Source organism: Xiphophorus maculatus, chromosome 1 (genome assembly GCF_002775205.1).
Source record: "Xiphophorus maculatus strain JP 163 A chromosome 1, X_maculatus-5.0-male, whole genome shotgun sequence".
NCBI lineage: Eukaryota > Metazoa > Chordata > Actinopteri > Cyprinodontiformes > Poeciliidae > Xiphophorus > Xiphophorus maculatus.
In genome coordinates this window covers 14,711,574-14,730,978 of record NC_036443.1, presented here as the reverse complement: position 1 = coordinate 14,730,978, position 19,405 = coordinate 14,711,574, and the positions used below count along the sequence as shown (strand labels likewise).

At 37.9% G+C, this 19,405-nt stretch overlaps 2 protein-coding genes across 2 annotated transcripts; both read right to left on the bottom strand.

Annotated features, from left to right (window-relative positions):
• Window positions 1–761: 761 nt before the first annotated feature.
• On the bottom strand, window positions 762–4,355 carry ssr4 (signal sequence receptor subunit 4). The gene is made up of 6 exons (XM_005801362.3): window positions 4,174–4,355; window positions 3,867–3,985; window positions 3,715–3,789; window positions 2,399–2,488; window positions 2,247–2,312; window positions 762–1,417 (listed from the first exon to the last, which is right to left on the bottom strand). Exons 1-6 carry the CDS (start codon window positions 4,223–4,225, stop codon window positions 1,313–1,315), a joined length of 507 nt encoding a protein of 168 aa, XP_005801419.1. The 5' UTR covers window positions 4,226–4,355; the 3' UTR covers window positions 762–1,312.
• Window positions 4,356–5,398: 1,043 nt separating this feature from the next.
• LOC102235814 (SLIT-ROBO Rho GTPase-activating protein 3) lies at window positions 5,399–16,995 on the bottom strand. The gene is made up of 22 exons (XM_023340006.1): window positions 16,744–16,995; window positions 15,206–15,292; window positions 14,840–15,011; window positions 14,599–14,761; window positions 13,664–13,726; window positions 13,447–13,575; window positions 13,235–13,363; window positions 12,940–13,161; window positions 12,760–12,861; window positions 11,674–11,853; window positions 11,483–11,567; window positions 11,224–11,251; window positions 10,989–11,088; window positions 10,589–10,649; window positions 10,350–10,427; window positions 10,126–10,254; window positions 9,926–10,031; window positions 8,302–8,529; window positions 8,159–8,211; window positions 7,853–8,075; window positions 6,551–6,596; window positions 5,399–6,336 (listed from the first exon to the last, which is right to left on the bottom strand). The coding sequence occupies exons 2-22, from the start codon at window positions 15,267–15,269 to the stop codon at window positions 6,184–6,186; spliced, it is 2,514 nt and encodes an 837-aa protein (XP_023195774.1). The 5' UTR covers window positions 15,270–15,292; window positions 16,744–16,995; the 3' UTR covers window positions 5,399–6,183.
• Window positions 16,996–19,405: the final 2,410 nt, after the last annotated feature.

Below are 19,405 nucleotides of genomic sequence, written 5' to 3'. Positions count from 1 at the left end.
AGAGACAACTGTTCTAGAAAAGCAATTTAAATGTCATGTACTGTAGCATTAGATATAAGGTTTGTCTTTCTTCTGTAGTCAGGTCAGATGCCTTTAATAATGCAGCTCATAATGCAGTGCTGCCATTATGTGTTCAGTTGGTGGTACTGCAGGTTCTGAAATCAGAAAACACCAGCAGATCCAAACAGCTGTCTACTGAATTAGTTAATTTTTAAATTCCTCTTATTTCTTTATATTTATTCTTATTTTGTTATGATATGATTCAAGGATTGATTGAGATTTTGTTAATCTCTAAATCTAATCTTGATCATATATCGTTTTACTGCTGTTGATGTTGAAGCTTTTAAAAAGATAACATTTGAGGAACATGAAACTAATATTTTACCAAGACGTAACTCAAAGATCTGTTAGCTAAGCAGTAATGACTTACTGAAAGATGAAACATCTCTCAGGTTTTTGTTGGATTTTTAGATGTTCAGGTAATAACACTTATTTAAACAAACTCATTGTTTTTTAAGTTCCTTAAAAAAAGAAAGTCATGATTGTCATTTTTCTTAAATGACAGTCATTTAAGAAAAATGACTGGACACATGTTGTTATGGTCACACAAAGCATTAGACACAAACAGTTCTAATATACCAGCTCACTAAAAACCCCTCTGTGTAGCCGATGTGTGTTGTTAAGGAATACGATACATTTTCCCATGTCCTTTCGGAGAAAGAAAAATTAGAGCTGAAGAGTATCAACAAGCCACACAGAAATAACAAGAAGTCATTTATTAATATTCCAGGAAGAGACGCGTCTACAAAGGCCTGTTCTGACCAGTCAGCGCTCTCGCTCTGTTGACATTTCATGTTCGCGGAAAGCTCAACTCGACCGGCGTTCAAACCATCTGCACACATCCCACTCTGACCAGTTCACCCACTCAGAAGACAGCTCTGGTGTGGATCAATCAATGGGTTTTAAACTGGTCTGAATACAGAGCGTGTTTAATGTTTGTTCAGATTAATCTGATTTGATGCTAAAATTAAAAAAAAGCCCATATAAATGGACAGAACATTTATAGGACAGGAACGTTTTTTGTCACAATTTTTCTTTTTTTTTTGTGACTAAAAAAATTGTCTGAAAAGACAAAAAGACAGCCTGAGTAAAAGAAATAAAGACTGCAACCTCTGCTTGTTTCCCGGAAGCAGAAAGCGGCAGAAGCCTGTTGGTTCGGCTGCAGCGATGGTGATGGATTAATTAATCCAGCTCCGCCAGAATTCAGTCTTTTCAAAGATCCGGTAGTCACAGGCAGTGACTGTGGATCATGTTATGCTTGGATGGTGCTCTTGGCACTGAAGGCCATGTAGTAGACCAGGATGCCAATCAGGCCAGCCACGACCTCAGTCGACACCCAGGGGCCGCTCCAGGCACCCTGAAAGGAGAAGCGTGGAACAAATGAGTCAACCTGCAAGTGATGCATTCAAAGCTGCGTGTTTTTGCAAGACACCACTTCAGTTATGAAGCCAGAGAAATCATATTCTAATAAAGTTAGAAAATTTATTTTACTGATTTGTGAGACAAAATCTTCACATCCTTTTCAAACCTCAGCATGAGTTTATATGACATGTTGATAAGTTTGTCAACATGAGTTGACAGAGTGGCTTAGGAAAGAAAATTTATTTTCAATTTATTTAATAAATCAACTAAGTTAAATATAACTAAGTAGACTTAAATTGTCTTTTTCTGGCAGTTCTTTTGGGTTACCAAAGCTCATCTACAGTTTATACTAAACGTCATACCAGTAAATGACGGCAGGTTTTACCCAAATATTCAAGTCCCTGATTTCACAGCAGGTTTTGTTAAATACAAACTTTAACATGATGAGGCAGCTAGCAACCGAACATACAACAAGGTTTTGATTTTCATCACTTAAACACAATAAAACTGTTTTAGTATCAGAATCCTCTTTAGTTGCTTCTCTGCTACTTGGGGGTTTTTGTAGTTTTATCACAGTTTAGTAACATCCAGATTTATCTGCCAGAACTACAAATAAGAGCACATTTTTCAAAATAGCAAATTACGTAGAAATAATGAGCAAATTACAACCTTCACAAAATATAATTTAGGACCTATCAAAGCATTTAAAAGGCCATAAATTTGGATCATTAAATGAATGACTTTGTAAGGCGTGCTGCAATTTTATCAATCCAAGCTATTTGACTTAAAATGAAAAGAGCTGCAGTCATCTGTAGGCGACTCACCCGGTGGTCAATGTTGACGGTGAAGAGAGGCTGAATTGCATTTACATCTTCATTGTTTCTCTGAGCCTAAAACAGATGAGATTAAACATTGTACTTAAGATGAGATTAAACATTTTACAGTAAAAAAACCCCCGTTGTATATTTAGGCGTACCTTTCGGAGGGCGCTGTAGGACTCCTCGTCAAAGAATTTGACCTGATACGTTCCCGAGCTGGCCTGTTTGTGGGGAAGACTCCAGGACACCTGGAAGAGAAGCAGTAAAAAACTGATTAAAACCCATTCAGTATTTTTTTAGGAAACAGTTCGTACCCTTTAAGGATTTAACCTCAAATAGAATACATGTCATGAAATCTAGTCATGATGTTAACCATAAATCGAGCTGCATGACTGTTTTCAAATGCAGAAGCATGAGGATGTTGCCTGTAAATTAAACCACAGCCAATACCTGTCAGTCTTAGTAACCTTTCTACTTTCTAAAGGTACAAAAAAAATACATGTTGACTATTTAAATTTCAGTTTAGTTCTTAAAAATGTTATATTTTAAAAGTTTGGTCAATTTACTAATAGCTGCTTGAAGGTAAATTCTGTAAAATCTGCATGCCAAAAACATGTTTGACCCATTGTGTGAACAATTTGTATATTTTTAGAGTTGAGACACTAACGCTTGCAAAGAGTGGCTGGGTTACCAGAGAAAAAGGAAAGAGACAAGAAAATGTGGGTTCATCATAATTGATATTATCATCCAATATTCAGAAATAGTATTGCAATTAAATTTTTTTCTAATATCTCAGCACCTTAAATGTGAGCTTCTGTGAGCATAAATGTTCATGTCTGACCTTTGAGTCGCTATTCCAACACATACATTTGAAATCAAAAGTTTACAAAAACAGAATAAAAAAGACAAGTTCCTCTTGCTTTAGGTCAGCTAAAATTACCAAAATTATTTTAGTATCTGAAAAGGCTTGTGAGGAATAAAGTAGAATTATAGCAAATTATTGTGAGGAGCCTGTGAAAGAATCCCCAAAAGGTTTAACCGAAGTCAAACAGTTCAAAAGCAGTTCTACCAAATCCTGAGAAAATGTAAGTAAACTTCTGATTTTGGAGACATTACTAAAGAAATCCCTGACATATTACCTCATTATTGAAGCCTTTAGCAAATAAAGACAATTTTGTTCATTTTTACTGACATAAAACAAGAGAGGTTGTAAATATGCTTTGACTAGACCATTTCCACATTATGCTACAACTACCATATTTCATAGTGGGGAAGATTTAGCAAACACTACAAATGACATTCCTCAAAATGCTAATGGTGCAGAATGAATAGATGAGAAAGAGAAGGAAACAGGCACATATCGCAACTACCATTTACCAATATTACCTCCATAGTGCCAGACTCGTGTGATGTCATTTCTAACGTTGTGCACCTCTAACAGCCTAAACAAATCAATCCAACTGTGAGTTCATACCTGGTATTTTCCAACATCCTGACCTCTGGTCACAGGGAACTGTCTTCCATTGACATCAGCATACAGAGTGACACTCTGCAGAGAAGAGCAGTGATCATGAGAAGACAGTCAGCAACAGAGCAGTAACTCACTGAAGCAGCTCCCTGGGCTACCTGGGCTCCGTTAGCGCAGGTCAGGCTGAGCTCCACGATGAAGACAGACTCCGACGAGATGACGGCGTCAGAGGTCGTGTAGGCCGACGGGGTGATCACTGGGTCCTTGCAGCTCTCCCCTAACAACAAATAATGAAGATTAGCTAAATATTAGAGACACTAACACTCCATCTGAGCAAATGCAATAATTAACACGGGCTTGACAAATGGTAAGAAGACATTTAAGGCTGTTTTGAAGGGCTGAATATTAGCAATTACTAGCTAATTGAAGACAACAGACCTCCTTTCATGATTCTCTTAAACTTACCCGAACAGGCAACCACCAGTATTGTCAAAAACGCAGCTATCCGAATCATCATGAAGTCTGACGAGTCGCTTTTTGTCCCTAAATAAGTGTTAAAGTACCGCTGTAAACTCGCCACACTGAATGAAGCACACCTCAGCCTACCGCTAAAGCACTAGTGCGCCTGCGCTGCAAAGAGGTGTACGTAGCGCCGCACAGCATTCTGGGAAACTACATTGGAGACACGTCAACAGAGATTTTTTTTTTAATTCTTTATTTAAAAATTAAATACAAAACAAGGCGCACGATACAAAAACTATAAGTGCCACAGAAGAACAAAATAAAAACAACATATGAAAATACAATCTGATAACATAGTGGGAAGAAAAATAGACAAAAAGAGAAATAGTTACAATAGGATCTTTAATTCATGAAGTCATTTACAAGATGATATGACTGTTTTTTATTATTGGAACAATTTAGTATTTCCTTCAATAGAATAATTTTTTTTTAAAAAAGGTGAGGTTAAGAAAAAATACTATCCTGAAGAAAATATGGTATTTTCATACTGTGACCTTGTCTGAAGACCAACTTTTATAATAGGGGAATAGACTTTTTCATGCAAGATCTGGTTTTGAAAATTCTTCCAAAAACACTTAAATATGTTCTGATATCTCAATATCAAAATCTCAACACTCACAGGAAATACTATTATTTTGCAAAAATATATATACAGTATTACAGTATTCATGATTTTGAAATGAATTTCTTTTAGTTTCTTAGGGAGTGGGGAAGAGAGACATCTGGTTTTAATTTTATTATGTAGATTATTCATATTTTACTATAGTTTAATACTATAGTTGTAAGTAGAGCTTGTTTAATGATTTATACGGTATTACAGTTAAGTCCAAAGTTATTCACACTCCTTGTTTTAATTTAACCAATGATTTCTTTCAAAATATACAAGAAAAAACAAATCAGGTAAAATAAGTTATAAAACTGAAAACTACATTTTCTTTTGTACAGTTTACTTTAAAATTTGCTTCAGATTGTTTATGCCAGCATTAATAAAATGAAAAAAGCCTTTATTGGCATTACAGCAATCAAACCATTCTTATAACAGCTTACCAGCTTTTAGCATGTCTTTACTGGCATTTTTGAATATATGAATTCAATATAGTCACTCCCTGTAAATAAAACATCTGAGACATATCACTGATAACTTTACACAGTAAATAAAGAGGCCAAGTGGATTGGACATAGCATAAGCACATTTATTCTTTTGATAATCTCAAATAAAAAGTTTAATTAACAGTTTATAGTGGTTCAGTGATTTAAGGCAAGGAAAGCCAATGTCATTGATACACATGTACAGAAGATGGAGCCAAAATTTTCAAAGTAGGTGTTAACATGTGAAAAATTATAAGGAATGTTTATTTGCAGTTATTCCTGCACATTAAGGAAACAAAGCAGACTGTATTGAATGAAAATCATCTTTTACAAAGTGGCTCAGATTTAATGTTCAATTCTAAGTATTTGTGAAAAGAGAAAAGAAAAATCTGACTGTTGTAGAGCTTTCTAAAGCCTTAAGTATTGTTTAAGTGCATATTTGCCTGGGAATAAAATTAGAAAATAAAAGGAAATGTATTTATTATATACAGAAAAATCTAAATAGGAAACAAGGTATTAAATACAACCACTACAGTCTCAGTTTGTATTCACGTTCGTCTATAAGTTTTCTGCTTTCAGCTGATAACCAATCTTCATTTAGTTCTACGCAAATATCTTTTCATTTCAAGTCATTCCCAGTTTTTATAAATTACTGCGGGTTTGAAGTCACTCCAGCGGATGTGAAAATGAAAAATTATGACAGAGGACACTGAGTCATGGGTGCCTCGGAGCAGGGGTCATGGGTCACTGGCTTCGGGTTTCTAGAAATAGATGTGCTGAAAGCTGCTGTCAGACCCCTTCACTCTGCCCCTCGGTTTTCATTAGCATCATCTCTGTTGCCGTCATGTGCTGATGCTGGTCCACTCAGTACAGTTGATCTGTTGATCTGAAAAGACTGGTTCCCTTCCCTTTCCGTCCGTCACGTTTCCCCTTTTTTTGTTGAGCCTGGGCAGCGTCTTGCTGCGTTTGTCGTGTCAGAAGCTCCTTGAAGACTGACTCCATGTTATTACAGACCTCCTGAAATACAAAATAAATGGAAGCAAAGAGAAAAAAAGAAAGCTACCTTATTGAGAATTTTATACCAGTAATAAGTTTTTATTTGAAAATATTGAACAAAATAGTTCACACAATATCAATTTTCAAAAGGTTTGCGTCATTCACAGCTATAAAACATATTCCTTGTAACAAGTACATATATTTATTTTTTTAAATTTTGAAATAAAAAACAAACCTTATCAACTTTAACAAACAAGTCCTCCGAGGATGAATGTTGATATCTGCATGCAGAAAAGAAAAAAAACATTTTTTTAACTAAAATATCCCACTTTCTAGGAAGAAAAACAAAAAAACATTCTACCATTCTTGTTAATCAAAAAAAAAAATTAAACGTTTATCAGTTCCAGGATGATCACAGAAAGTGTGAGTGATGTATTGCGACACCATCAACAGGAGGCCCCTGAAAATAGACTGACAAGGTTCTAATTTACCAAACTATACATAGACCAACTTACAAGAGAAATTACACAACCTGTGAAGGTTTGATGAAACCAAGGTTTTTTCATGAAAAAACCCAAACACTAAATAATACACTGAAGCATGGTGACTCCGGTATGATATGGGGATGTTTCTTATAACACGATATTGTGACAACATCACACACTAGGGCTCACAGATCAGATTGAAGGCATCCAATTTATTGAAAAAGTCATACTGCCTTATGCTGAAGAGGAAATGTTTTTGAAATCATCATTTTACTAAAATAACATCCCACGAATAAAAGGAAGTGAGCAACATTTGGGTTCCAGACCAACAAGATTAATGAATCCAGTATAAGATCTGTGAACAAATGTTAAATGCTCCGTTTCTGAGGTAAGAAATTCAGAAGAACTGTGGAATGTGGTCCAACACCATTTCTCAAGCAGTTTTTATGCAACTAAAAGATTTTTTTTCCCTAATATAATATTTAATTGATAATGCTAAACAATTTTAAACAGTTAATGTTAAATTTTTGTAATATCAACAGACACTTTTTAAACAGTTCCACATTTCTTGCAGTGTTCTTAATGTATGTGGAAATAAAAACCTTTATAAGGATTTTAACCTTTACTCATTGTTTTCAGACACATTATTGAACGTAGCTGTAAATATAACCTTTATCTTTCTTCCTCTGGTGCCAAACTGCAAACTTACAAGCAACTGTCCAACATTACTAACAAAGTAAACCAAGTGGTTTCCATAACAACAAATGATCTAACATTAAGATGTATTCAATTATTTCTACATTCAAATTTTTGGAGGTATGTTAACAATTACAGAAACATTTTTAATAACTCATGCATTTCCATTTTTTTTTTCTTTTTACACTATTTAATTGTGTGTTTCTGGAATTGCAATTAAAAAAAAATGCATATACTGTTGATCAGAACTGGAATAAGTTCAGATACAACTAAGTATAAACGTTATATATATATAAAAAATTAATCTGAGTATTTCGTTCCCCTTTGGTTCATAGATTAATAGCAGTGTTACTTACTCTTTGCGTGTATAAGATGGAGAGAGCACTTTTTTCTGCCTGTACTGTGGTCCAACTGGAATCTGCAGTGTTAGCTTTCCGGACGCAGAAAGGACGCCCCCTGCTGGTACCTTACTGTAATCTAAGCAGCCGCTGCTGTTTGCTCTTGGACGCTCAGCCTTCGTCAGTGCAGTTGCTGCAGTCACATCTGGACCAATAACTGCCGGAAATCCCATTTCTACATCTGTTGCAAAGCAGGGTTTGTTTTTGTTTTTTTTGTTTAGATACAAATTTAGGTTCTGAAGTCAAAATAAACAGCATATTTACCATCTCTGCTTTGGCTGTAATCCACCTCAACTTCTCCTTCAATAATAACCTCACTGTAAAAGAGACACGGTTTCACTTTTTCCCCACATGTTCTGCATTCACTTCTATCTATCTGCAACCTCAAATGTGCTTTATCGTCTCACCAGTCGTCCTGTTCGAGAGTCATGCACTTCTCATACATTGGTCCTTGTACTTCACTCTGACTGGGAAAAATGCTTTCATGCTGCAGGATGATGCCCTTCACCAGGGCGTTGACCTGAGGCTGCAGAGTCACAACTTCATCGTCCTGCAGGCCTCTCACCAGACTGGGACCGAAACACACAGCCAGATTGTACGGCTGCATCATGTTCTCGTCACTGTACTGAGACACACTGAAGGCAAAGAATAAATTATGATCAATCAAGATTTATTAATAAGCACTAACAAAATTTAAAAAATAAAGACTTAACCACAGTGCAGTGGAAGCATGAACTCAAACTGTTCTTTGAGCTTGGGTTCTTTTTAGTTCTTGTTCAGGGTCAAGTTGCTCTCGGAAAATGTTTTGCTCACACCACTGTTTTGTGGTCTGACTGACATTTTGGATAGAAAATTAGGCTAATGGAGATTTGTAGATTGTGGAAACTCTCCCCGCCATGACATTTGTAGCTAATAAAATGTGTTTCCCCCTCCATTTCTTTTTTTTAGTGTTCTCCTTCAGACGTCAATGTGCTTCTTCTACATTCGACTTCATATGACTATACTTTTGTGTGGGTGAAAGTGTACTGCTAATGATGTCAGAAAATGTACAGCCTGGATTGGGATTATAATAGAGGGAATAGTTGCTCATAACCTTTTTATTTATTTACAATCAAGGCTTGTGGGCCACCATCTCTGAATGCAGCTCAATCAAGTCTTGAAGTTGATGGACTTACAGCAGCAGAAGACCATACAGGAATGCCACTGAAGCAGCTAAGAGCACAATGTTGAGCCCTAACTTGCACAAATTCAATAAAATTATGCAGTTTATACTGTGTATTCACTTGCTATTTCAATTAGGATCACACCTTTATGGAAAAAAAAAACAAAAAACTACCTTCTGCCATTGTTAATGGCAGAAAGTCATAGCTTAGAGAAGCAACTGTTGTTTTTTAATTTGGGAAGGGACATTATTTTTTCTTTAAAAAAATAAATAAATTCTGCCAGAAAGATCATTTCTTAAGCCATAGAATTGAGGTTGCCAACTTTCCCAGGATTGCCAGTCCCAGCAAAATCACCCCAAGTTCAGACAACGCAATCAATGATCAGAGAACTTGTAAAAAAAAAAACAAAACAATTTTGAGCTTCATATCAGAATCTACAGGAATCAGCATGTTTAATGTTAAACTATGCAACCGTACAATTAAAGACTGGAAATCTATGGCTTTTTTTTGGTAGTTTTTTTGCTAGAGGAAAGGATAAAACAAGTACGTCAGTAGAACTTTAAAAAGCCGCCTCTGAATAAAACTCTAGGATCTATGTTCTTTGGACAAAAGTAACCAGAAAAAATATGTTTGGCCGCAATATAAACTACCATCTGCCCTCACACATGGTAGCGGCGGAAAATGAGTGATTTGGACTAGATTTTCAGTGACACCTCCAGGGTATCCTGCAGTGCCCTCAGAAAAGCATTGTGCCCTAGTCTAAGTTAGCTTGCCACTGCAGCCACATACAGTTTGAATTTTCAGTTTTGTTTCTCAGTTTTTCTTCTCTGTGCTAGATTTTTATAGCTCCTGAAGTTGCAGTACTCACTGATGAAGGAAGGCAAAGAGGTATCTCATGACGACAATGACGGGCTCAGGGTAAGAAGACACAATTGCCTTGAGCTGAGCCGCTCGCTCTGCATCGTCCTTTATCTCTAAGGAAATGTAAAGAAAAAAAAAAAAAAAATCAGCTGTTGTTGCTATGCATCTTCAGTCAAGTCAAATGTTTCCTCTCACACCAGCTCTTACGATTGCACTCCAAGAGCTGACTGGTGCTGTTGACAGGAAACAGGGGATTGTCCAGACATCTGAAGTAGAGCTTCAACACTCCTGCTACAGAGTCCAGATCATATCTTCGCTCAGACAGTGGGTCCTCTCCTGTAAGGGAGGCGAGGACACACTGTCCAACATTATTAACTCTCCATAGTGAGTGAGGTTCATCCTAACAAATGCAGATGCACACACAGATCTACCTCGTTCAAATGCGTCTCTTAGAACATTGACCTCCATCTGAGATCCTGGTACTCTAAAAATCCCTTCATGGTGGAGACCTGAAGAGGAAAGCGTACATTACAATCAGTTTTGCCCCATGAAGCAAAGACTTTATATTTCAAATGAACAGTATACAGAAACACTGACAGTGTATGGAGCTCTAAAGACTGATGAGCGATGAAAGCGGCTGTTTATTGTTCCTAAAATCTTGAATACTTACCATAAAGATTGATAAAGCGAATGCAGCTTTCCACAACATATGGTATCTGTTGTCCTGAAGCCTAAATAAGGAGTACATATTTTGTTTAAAATATGCATAAAATAACCCAACAACCAAATATTCCATAAATGTCTACCGTATGGGGTACATAAAATAATTTCAAGTTTGTTAACAAAAACGGCAACTATTTCTTCCACAAACACTATGGCAAATAAACAGGAGTTTGTGATAAAATAGTAACAATTTGTAGCAAAATACATCACAAAGTACTAAAAAATAGTAATAGTGTTGATAAAATTATGCAATTATGTAATATTTCTACAATAATAATTGCTTGTTTTTGAAAAGCAAGCAAGAGTAAAAGATGTAACAGTGCAATGAGGAATAAGGATTCTTCTACCTTTATAAAGGACAGCATGTCTCCACTGAAAAGTTTGTGATTGTGGATCAAATTGGCACTTGAATGATTCCTTCTCATACGCAGTGACTTTCCAGAAAACCTGCAGAACCCAAAACATTGACGCATGTTCTTTTTGGGAGTTTTTTTTTTTCCCCCATATTGCGCAGCTTAATTTCATACCAAGTCAAATAGGACAAATAAAAAGGAACAAAAAATGCAGAAATTGAGTTTATACCTGGGCTGATGTCCATTTGATGCTTCAGCTAAGGGGAAACAAGAGATCTTTTGAAAACAACATGACACTCCAATCTGACTTTCAACTGTTTAATTAAACTACTCAGTCAACAGCAAAAAAAAGGAACACGGTATAAAATTTAAATGAGAAATACTGTAACATCATGCCAGTACACTGGGTCTTTTACAATGGCACATTGTGTCTGCAGTTTGCTTTTTTTTTTTCTTTTGTTTTAACATGAAAAATGCAGAAGTGCTACCTTTTTCCACAGCCACTTTAAGCAGGTCATGTTTTGCTTGGATCTTGGACACCAATGAGCTGCCAACCAGATATTCTTTTACTTTCTGAAAAAAAAAAAAAAAAATCAAATATACAGTTATGATTGACTATCAAGTCAAAACAGACTCAGAAATCCCCTGAAATGTGAATTATTCTGGTCTGCAGACTCACAGCGAAGTAGACGTTTTCTATTTCCAGTATGCTGGCCCTACGCCGCGCAACGCTGGGTTTAACAGTCAGATTCTCAGTGCTGCCCACTTGAGGAGGACCACCACCCATGCTGGACTCCAGATCATCATCACCAATGCCATCCAGCAGCGCAGACTTGGCTGTTGACATGCTTTTACCAGCCTATGTGACAGAGACAACACATCAGCTCAAGCAACAGGTCATCCTGTTGAGCTGCAGGGCAGAACAGTGATGCAAATGAGCACAAGTAAAAAAATAAAATAAAAAAAAAAACATTTAAAAGAAGAACATGAGGGGAACATGTCTATAAAAGATTTGAGTTGAATAGGTTCCTTTTTTGCAAGCAAAGCCAATTTGCTTTTATAGACATCCCATTACAATAATGAGCTACTGTATGTGGTCTCTTTATGCAAAAGGTCTTTAAATACACAAAACTATCAATAAACTACATCGCAGCTTTCTGAAATTAGCAAGCAAAGATTTTCTTTCACTTCTCTAGCAAATACATGGGCTTTAGCAAACTTCAATGAGACTTAGAGGAATTTTACGTGAAAAAGCAGCACAACATGGCATGCAATTGTGAAGTAGAAGTAAACAGGGAAATTATTCAACTCCTACATAAAGTTCAGTGCAACCAACTGCCTTCAAAGGTCGCCTGCAGTGTGTTGATAGAACCAACACTGCGCTCCACTGATCCATTGATCATGTTGAAACATGCCGGTTTCGACACCTTGCTTTGGGAATTTTGAGCCACTTTCTGTTCATACCGTGCCAAAAAGTAAAACGGTTTAAGGACTCATGGCAGCAGTCCAGTGCTGACATGGTAAACTATTTCTCTGTTGTTTCTATACATTACTATGACTTATTTGGCTTTAATAAATTGGACTGATGATCTTTAACTCTGTTCTGTTCTTGGTTATTTGAAACGATCACTTCCAGAAAGACAGTCCAGGGAAACAGGACTATAAGGACTTTTGAATTATTCTTCCAATACGTATCCAGATCCTTTCATTAAGTACATATTGATGTGTTAAACTAAGATGCTAAGTTTTGTGACATGATCTTTACCTCTTCCGTTTCTTCAGTCACAGTTTTCAGCCGAGCCTGTATCTGCTTGAATCGGGTCTCCATTTCACACCTCATTTCGCACTCTGCACTAACTTCAGAAATCTGCAAGATGCGAAAAAGTCTTCAATCATCTCTGCCACTTAAAAGTAGCAGACTAAAAACGGGCTCGAAAAAGCCCACCTGGTCTTCTTCGTGGGGCTGGTAGGGGAAGCGGAGGGGCATGGAGAAGGTGTTGTCGTGGTCCCGCAGGAGGGCGTCTCTGTCTCGGCTCTGGTCCAGTCCGGCCACGGCCTCCTCAAGCTGCTGCAGTCCCGTGTTCAGGTTCTGCTGGGCCCACAACTGTCTGGACAGGTAGGCCTTCATCACCCGACCCAAAGAGAAGTGGTAACCCACATCTGCACACTGTGGGAAAGAGGCTAAATGAGCTGCAGATGGGACTATACCTGAAGACGAAGGTGTAAAATGAAGCTCTTACATCTATGAGCGTGGTGATGTCCTGAAGGTAGTATTTGTTCATGGAAGAGTTGGCTGCAGACAGGTTGAGGAGGTAGTCGTTCCTGGCCTTGCTGCACTTCAGCTGTATCTCCTGGACTTTAATTTGCCTCTACGCAACACAATCGTTTCACATAAGAATTCGGGGAGCCACATCAACAGAATGCGTGATTTACAGGAACCATTTTCGTTTACTTTTTCTATCAACCGCTCCAGTTTCTTAGCCGCACTCTGCTTTTGCTTTTCCTCCTGTTTCTCGGCCTCTCTCAGCTTCCCCTCTGCACAAACAAACTCTGAGTGGTACTGGTGGTAAGTCCGCCATGCCTGCACAGAGGCACAAGCAAGTACTTTGTTTTTCTCTCTCCTGTGTTTAGGAACAGAAACCGTTTTAAGTGGTTGGGTTCTTTCTTACCGTCTGCAGCTCTGTGGTAACCTTGAGTAGTCCGTCTTGCAGCTGAGTACAAAGGTCTTTACTCTGAAAACATAATATGGAGACAAAACATCACAGTTGACACCAAAACAGGGGAACGAAAGCAAGCCTTAAAATCTGTGAATTTTGACACAACTACAACGGGGAGGTACAGTTTATTTCAATGAATTGTACCATAATCAAAATGTTAACTTTAGTAAATCAATTTTAAAAATGTTTATTACAGACATACTGATATATTTGAAGTTGTTAATTGTAATAATTATAACTTACCAGAAATAAAAGCTAAACATCAAGCAATAAAAAACAGAAAAATATATTTTAATCCTTTAATGTTCTGGACAACTCAATCTTAGGCAAAGTCTGCTAACCTGACAGTTGTCCAGCAAACAGACATTACTACCCTCTACGGTCAGTGTTTAATGAAGCCGTCTAGCGGAATCCAAGCATATTAATGGAAAAATTAGCTGTAGGAAAAAAAAAAGTGTGGTAGAAATATGTGTTCAAGCAGCATGGATAACTGCAGATTATTAAACTTCTGGGGATTTTGAGGATTTGGTAAACAGTTCATTTTCTTGTGTTGATCTGGTGCGTCTTCTCATCCAAGTAAAACAGCTCTGCAACTACATTTCTCTCTGCAGACAAGCTGCGGGGAAATGCTGATTTTATTTTCCAGAAGCAATTAACACCCGCTCACACTTTCAGGAAGTGCAAATACCTGCTTTGATGACCAAGATATCAATTTATTTAACTGCTCAGCAAACTGGCCTTAAATGCAAAGTAAAGTCAGTTTTTCATTCGATAAAAAAAAAAAAAATTAAAAAAAAGATTTTGGATATTCATTAGCTGTAAGCCAGAAAACAAACAACAACAAAAAAAAGTTCTATGGTTCTTAAATGGGCCGATTCCAACAGTACCTTCTTAGCCAGACGCTGTGTGTAATCCAGACAGTGCATGACTGGCATTATGAGGATGTTGCTGCAACTTTCACTCAGTCCGCTGTGGTCCTTACTTTCCTGGCGGGTCTGAGACAGCAGAGCCAGCCAGACCTGGGAGACGGAGTGGGAGCTGGGCTCCTTCCTGAGAGGGGAAAACGAGTTTGAGACAGTGTGGTGCTCTCTCTAATGAACCGCTAACTGCTTTCGCTAGGTCGCTTACCTTTTAACCCTCAAGGTGAACCTTTCCGCCAGTTTTTCCAGGGAGCGTGAATATTCGCTTTCAATCTCGCCGCGTCGCCGCAGGTAGTCCGTCATGTCCTGCAGCTGCTGGGTCTTCTGCTCCAACTGCACGTCCAGCACCTTCAGCTGGTCCAGGAGCTGGCAACGCATCTCTGGAAATATTCATGGGAAGGTGAGACACACACACACACACACACACACACACACAATAACCACACAGGCTCACAAACAAAACGAACGAGTGACTCATTCTGAAAGAGTTGCAGCAATGTTTCCCCACGAAATACTGGTCATATTCAGGAAGAGGCGTGATAGGTGTGAAAATTACTTATATGAGTACTTTTACCTTTTATCTGTGTGTCATAGTCCACCACTCCCACCCTCTCCTTTCGAAGCTTAGCAGAAGTCATTGCTCCTCCAACAGGGTGGAATTCTGTCAAGTAAAGAAAAAGTCACGACAGAAACAACCCATTAGCCGTGTTCACTTCAAAATGGCAACAACAAAAAAAAAACTGCTCCTTGTATTTAACTGGACACACTGCAGCAGCCAAAAGCTATGCCGCGTTGCTGTACCAATCACACTTTTTTTTTTTTCCCAGAAGATTTCACGCCCCCCCGTTTCTCCAGCGACCAAAACCAGCTTCTTCCTGTCGCTTTAAGCGAGAAGAGAAATCAAGTTAGCACGTTCATCTCACTGTAACACATCTCCCTCAAACTGGAGGCCCTCTACCATGCTTTTTCTGAGCGGGCAAACGCCTGAAAAGCAGCACTTGGGCACAAGTGTTGCCCTGCACACACCAGACCCTGCAGTTTGCACTGCGGGGCTTTTGCAGAAGGTGCAAAAAAAAAAAAAAAAAAAAAAAGCTCCGACTGCATCTTAGCTTTATCCTAAAAATAGGCTGAACCATGAGGCAGAAAACTCTGAGGGGATGTGTGCTTCAAAGACGGCAGGTGGTCGAGCAACGACGCTAAACTTTACTGATGCAGTCACTAAACATCCCACAAGGTTTGACTCTTTACTTGAATAACTGAATCATCACAGGGAGTTTGTATCATAAGGTTTGGCAAGACATGTTGGATTGGGACATTTAAATCCAGAAAAAAAAAAAGGAAAACCAGAAGCGATACCTTTTGACCTTCTTTCATAAGGATGTGACAAATAAATAAAAACAAAATATTTCTTTAAGCATGTGGTATTTCACAATCAACCTACAAGCCAGCACTTTTTATTTATTTTTTATTTTTTTGTTTGTTTCATTAGTGTAACAAAGTGCACAGCAGAAAGAGGAAGAACAAGGGTTTTTTTTTTCTTGCTGGGTCATAAAAACTTTATACATGATCAGCACCACATTTCTCTCTGCACTATTAAACTTCCCCTTTTTTTGGCCACTTTTAAAAATCAAACGCTCATCAGCTCTCTTTTAGCTAAAGCCTGGGTTTTCTTTTTCATCGACAGTTACCAACTGACCTGCCAGAGTGACAAAAGCACAGCCAAAAGCTCCCAGTCCACAGGAGGAATGCCTCATTTTATTATTTTATGACATGCGTCACCCTTTCCACATTTATAAGTTCATTTTTTAGCTGTGCAATTAACAACTTTGTGCTGTCACCACCACCGATGTAGTTTCAATCTTGCAGCAAGTATAGCTTAGAGCTTGTTAAAATAGCTGTGTGTCCTATTTTGCCACTGACGTTTCACAGGTAACAACATGAAATCTGACAGGGTTATAAAGCGATAACAGCCCGAAGGCTGTATTTGCTGCCAATAAAAACCATAGATAGCCATGCGCTTCCCATGAGAATTCAACATAGTCTATTTTCATTTGATCAAAAGAAGATTAACAAACGGTCAAATAGAAAAAGGAAGAAAACAAGATTCATTACCGGTAAGAGATGTGTTGACAAGCCCCTTCTCCTTACTCAAACAACTAAATAATGCCACTTAGCAGCACAGTAAACTCTGAACGGTTTCACCTCCCCCGCAATTTGGACTTGGATGCTTGTGGGTGGAGCAGAACTTGTATCTCTGTGACTCTTTCTCTCCCTTTCTCACATAGACACACTTGCTGTTGTGCAGCGCTCTCTTTCTCACCCAGCCTTCATCTCGCTCACACATGCAGCTTGAAGCATCCTCGTGTGATTGTGCAAGTGTGTCAAGCAAAGAAAAGACAACCTTTTTGTGCCAAGCCCTTCCTCTCTTTCTTTTTCATGTTGCCTTCTTGAGCGCTTAAGGCTCCAATCACACTCCAGCTGTTGCCATTGATTAGTCCCTCCTCAGAGGTGTGGTGTCAGTGACTGGATGCAGTCAGGTTTGGGGTTCAGGTAAGATGAATAAAAGAAAATAAAAATAATAATAATTAAAAAAAAAGAGCAAAGGAAAAAAAAGGGGGTGTTCTCTGCACAAGGGTTAAAATATTTAGTTATTTTTTTCCCACAAGATATCAGATGAAGAAACCATAGATCAACTTCTCCTTTTAATTATATTCAGGCATGTATATTATGTTAGATATATTAATTTCCATGACAGAAATAGAAAAAAAGATATGAAACAGAAACAGAAGTCAAGAGTGATGATGGTAAACTTACTGTGTAGTGTCAAAGCATAACCGCTAACAGTCAGTGAGTGCAATTTCTCACTGAGGTTTGAGCCCATAAAGTGATGATTGGTCCGGTAAAGAGAAAGTCAGACAAGTGCAGTAGGCTGGGGAAGCAGCAAACGAGCGCCTTACAGAACAACTTAAATTAAATTCACCACAGAGTCAAATGGGTGAAATTTGAGCCACTAAAATTTTGGCAGAAGACAGATGGACTTTGTAATGTCTGCTCCAGTTCTGACCAGCATTGTTGAGGTCTGCACATATTTTTGCAAGGATTGAGAAGTGTTTTTGTCCTGTCTTCCATGTCCCTGGTCAGGTTGTTCTCTTAGTTTTTTGTCATGACATCCTGCAAGCAGCACACACTCAAGGTAGAGCACTGATGTGTTGACAATAGCAGATGGTCTGTACTGATAGAGGACACTTAAGTGAAATGTGGTGTGAACGAAAACAAGTTTCTTGCATACAAAAAAAGCAACTGCTGTCTCTTTGGCTGTTTATTCCTACCTTGAGCTAACAGCACATCCTTTTGAGAAATTGTCTTTTTTATTTTTAGACAAGAAAACATTCTGTTTCCTGTTTTTAAGAGAGGGATTGCTCCAATTTTCATATATTTATATATAGCTGAAGATTTTATGATTTCTGTAAAACAGCTACATGTCTCTGTCACATACCTCTCTTTTAGCCGTTTCCTTCCTCAAACACTCACAGTTGGATGGTGTTGCGCAAGCACATTAAAATTCCCCTGAACAGACACTTTCTGGTCAGTGTGACAAAAGACATTTTAAAGTTCTCATCTCTATTTGTGATTTAATGAGTAGTCTTTTTTTAGCTTACAAACAGACATGTTGCTGCAGGTTTTAGCCCTGCTGTGAACTAAGACAGAGTTTGGTTGTAGAATTAATAAGCCTATCTGTGTTTAGGAAGAGTTGCATATATTTAGAGTGATTACATTTTTCTATTGTCAAACCTGACAGCTATCCAATTAATCTTTGTGGGATTTGTTGAGGAGACAATGAATTTTTTCCCCCCATAATGCTACCACTAGGAGTCACCAAAATTAATTTACTCAGATTTCTTAACCCATGCTTTTCCTGCTCTCAAAAGTTGCCTCATTTAAAAAGTGTCCCGGTAAAATCACCGCTCTGCAGACCTTTTTATGAATAATTTGCATGTGCTTCTTGCTCCTCTGTCAGAGTGTACTCAAGGTACTCCAGCTTTTAACACTCCAGAAACATGCATAATACAACGGCTTGCTAAAACATCCTTTTTGACCCTAGCCTAACAGACTTTTATTTTATTTGACTTTTGGAGAACGTAGCAAATATTTGTTTTGTAAAGGGTTACTGATATCAGACTTTCAACAAATAATCTAGACATAACTATAACTACCACAACAATATGAGGCTGTGGGGATGCTTTTTCTCAGCAAGAGAAAGAAAAGTTGACGAGAAGAAGGAAGAGTGTCCACTGCTGGTCCTCAAACAATGAGGGTTTTAAATGTGTCAAACCTTCAATCTGAATCATTACCAACTGCTCATGTGTCTTGTTTTTTACTTCCCCAGGACTCCAAGTTTGACGCTTTGCTCCGGCTTAGGATCCATTTTTAATTGCGTACATCTGGCAATAAAATATATTCTAAAATCAACTTTGTATTTGAAATGTATTGTTGATGTGCTCAATCTCTTAATAAGCAAAACAAATCCACAGCATAATACAACCTTTTGAGTATCAAAATGAAACACCTTTTAAACATACTTTGTTATATTGCATCTGTTTTGGTTTGTACACCTTTTGAGTAGAGGTAACTAGTTTCAGTGTGCAGTTCTAACTCATACTAAAACCACCTGCAGTTGCAAAGCATGAATGGTTTACTGCATGCACAGACACTTGCAGTGAGCTCAAATTTATTCTTGATGCCACAATAGGGAACTTATAAGAGAATGTGACAT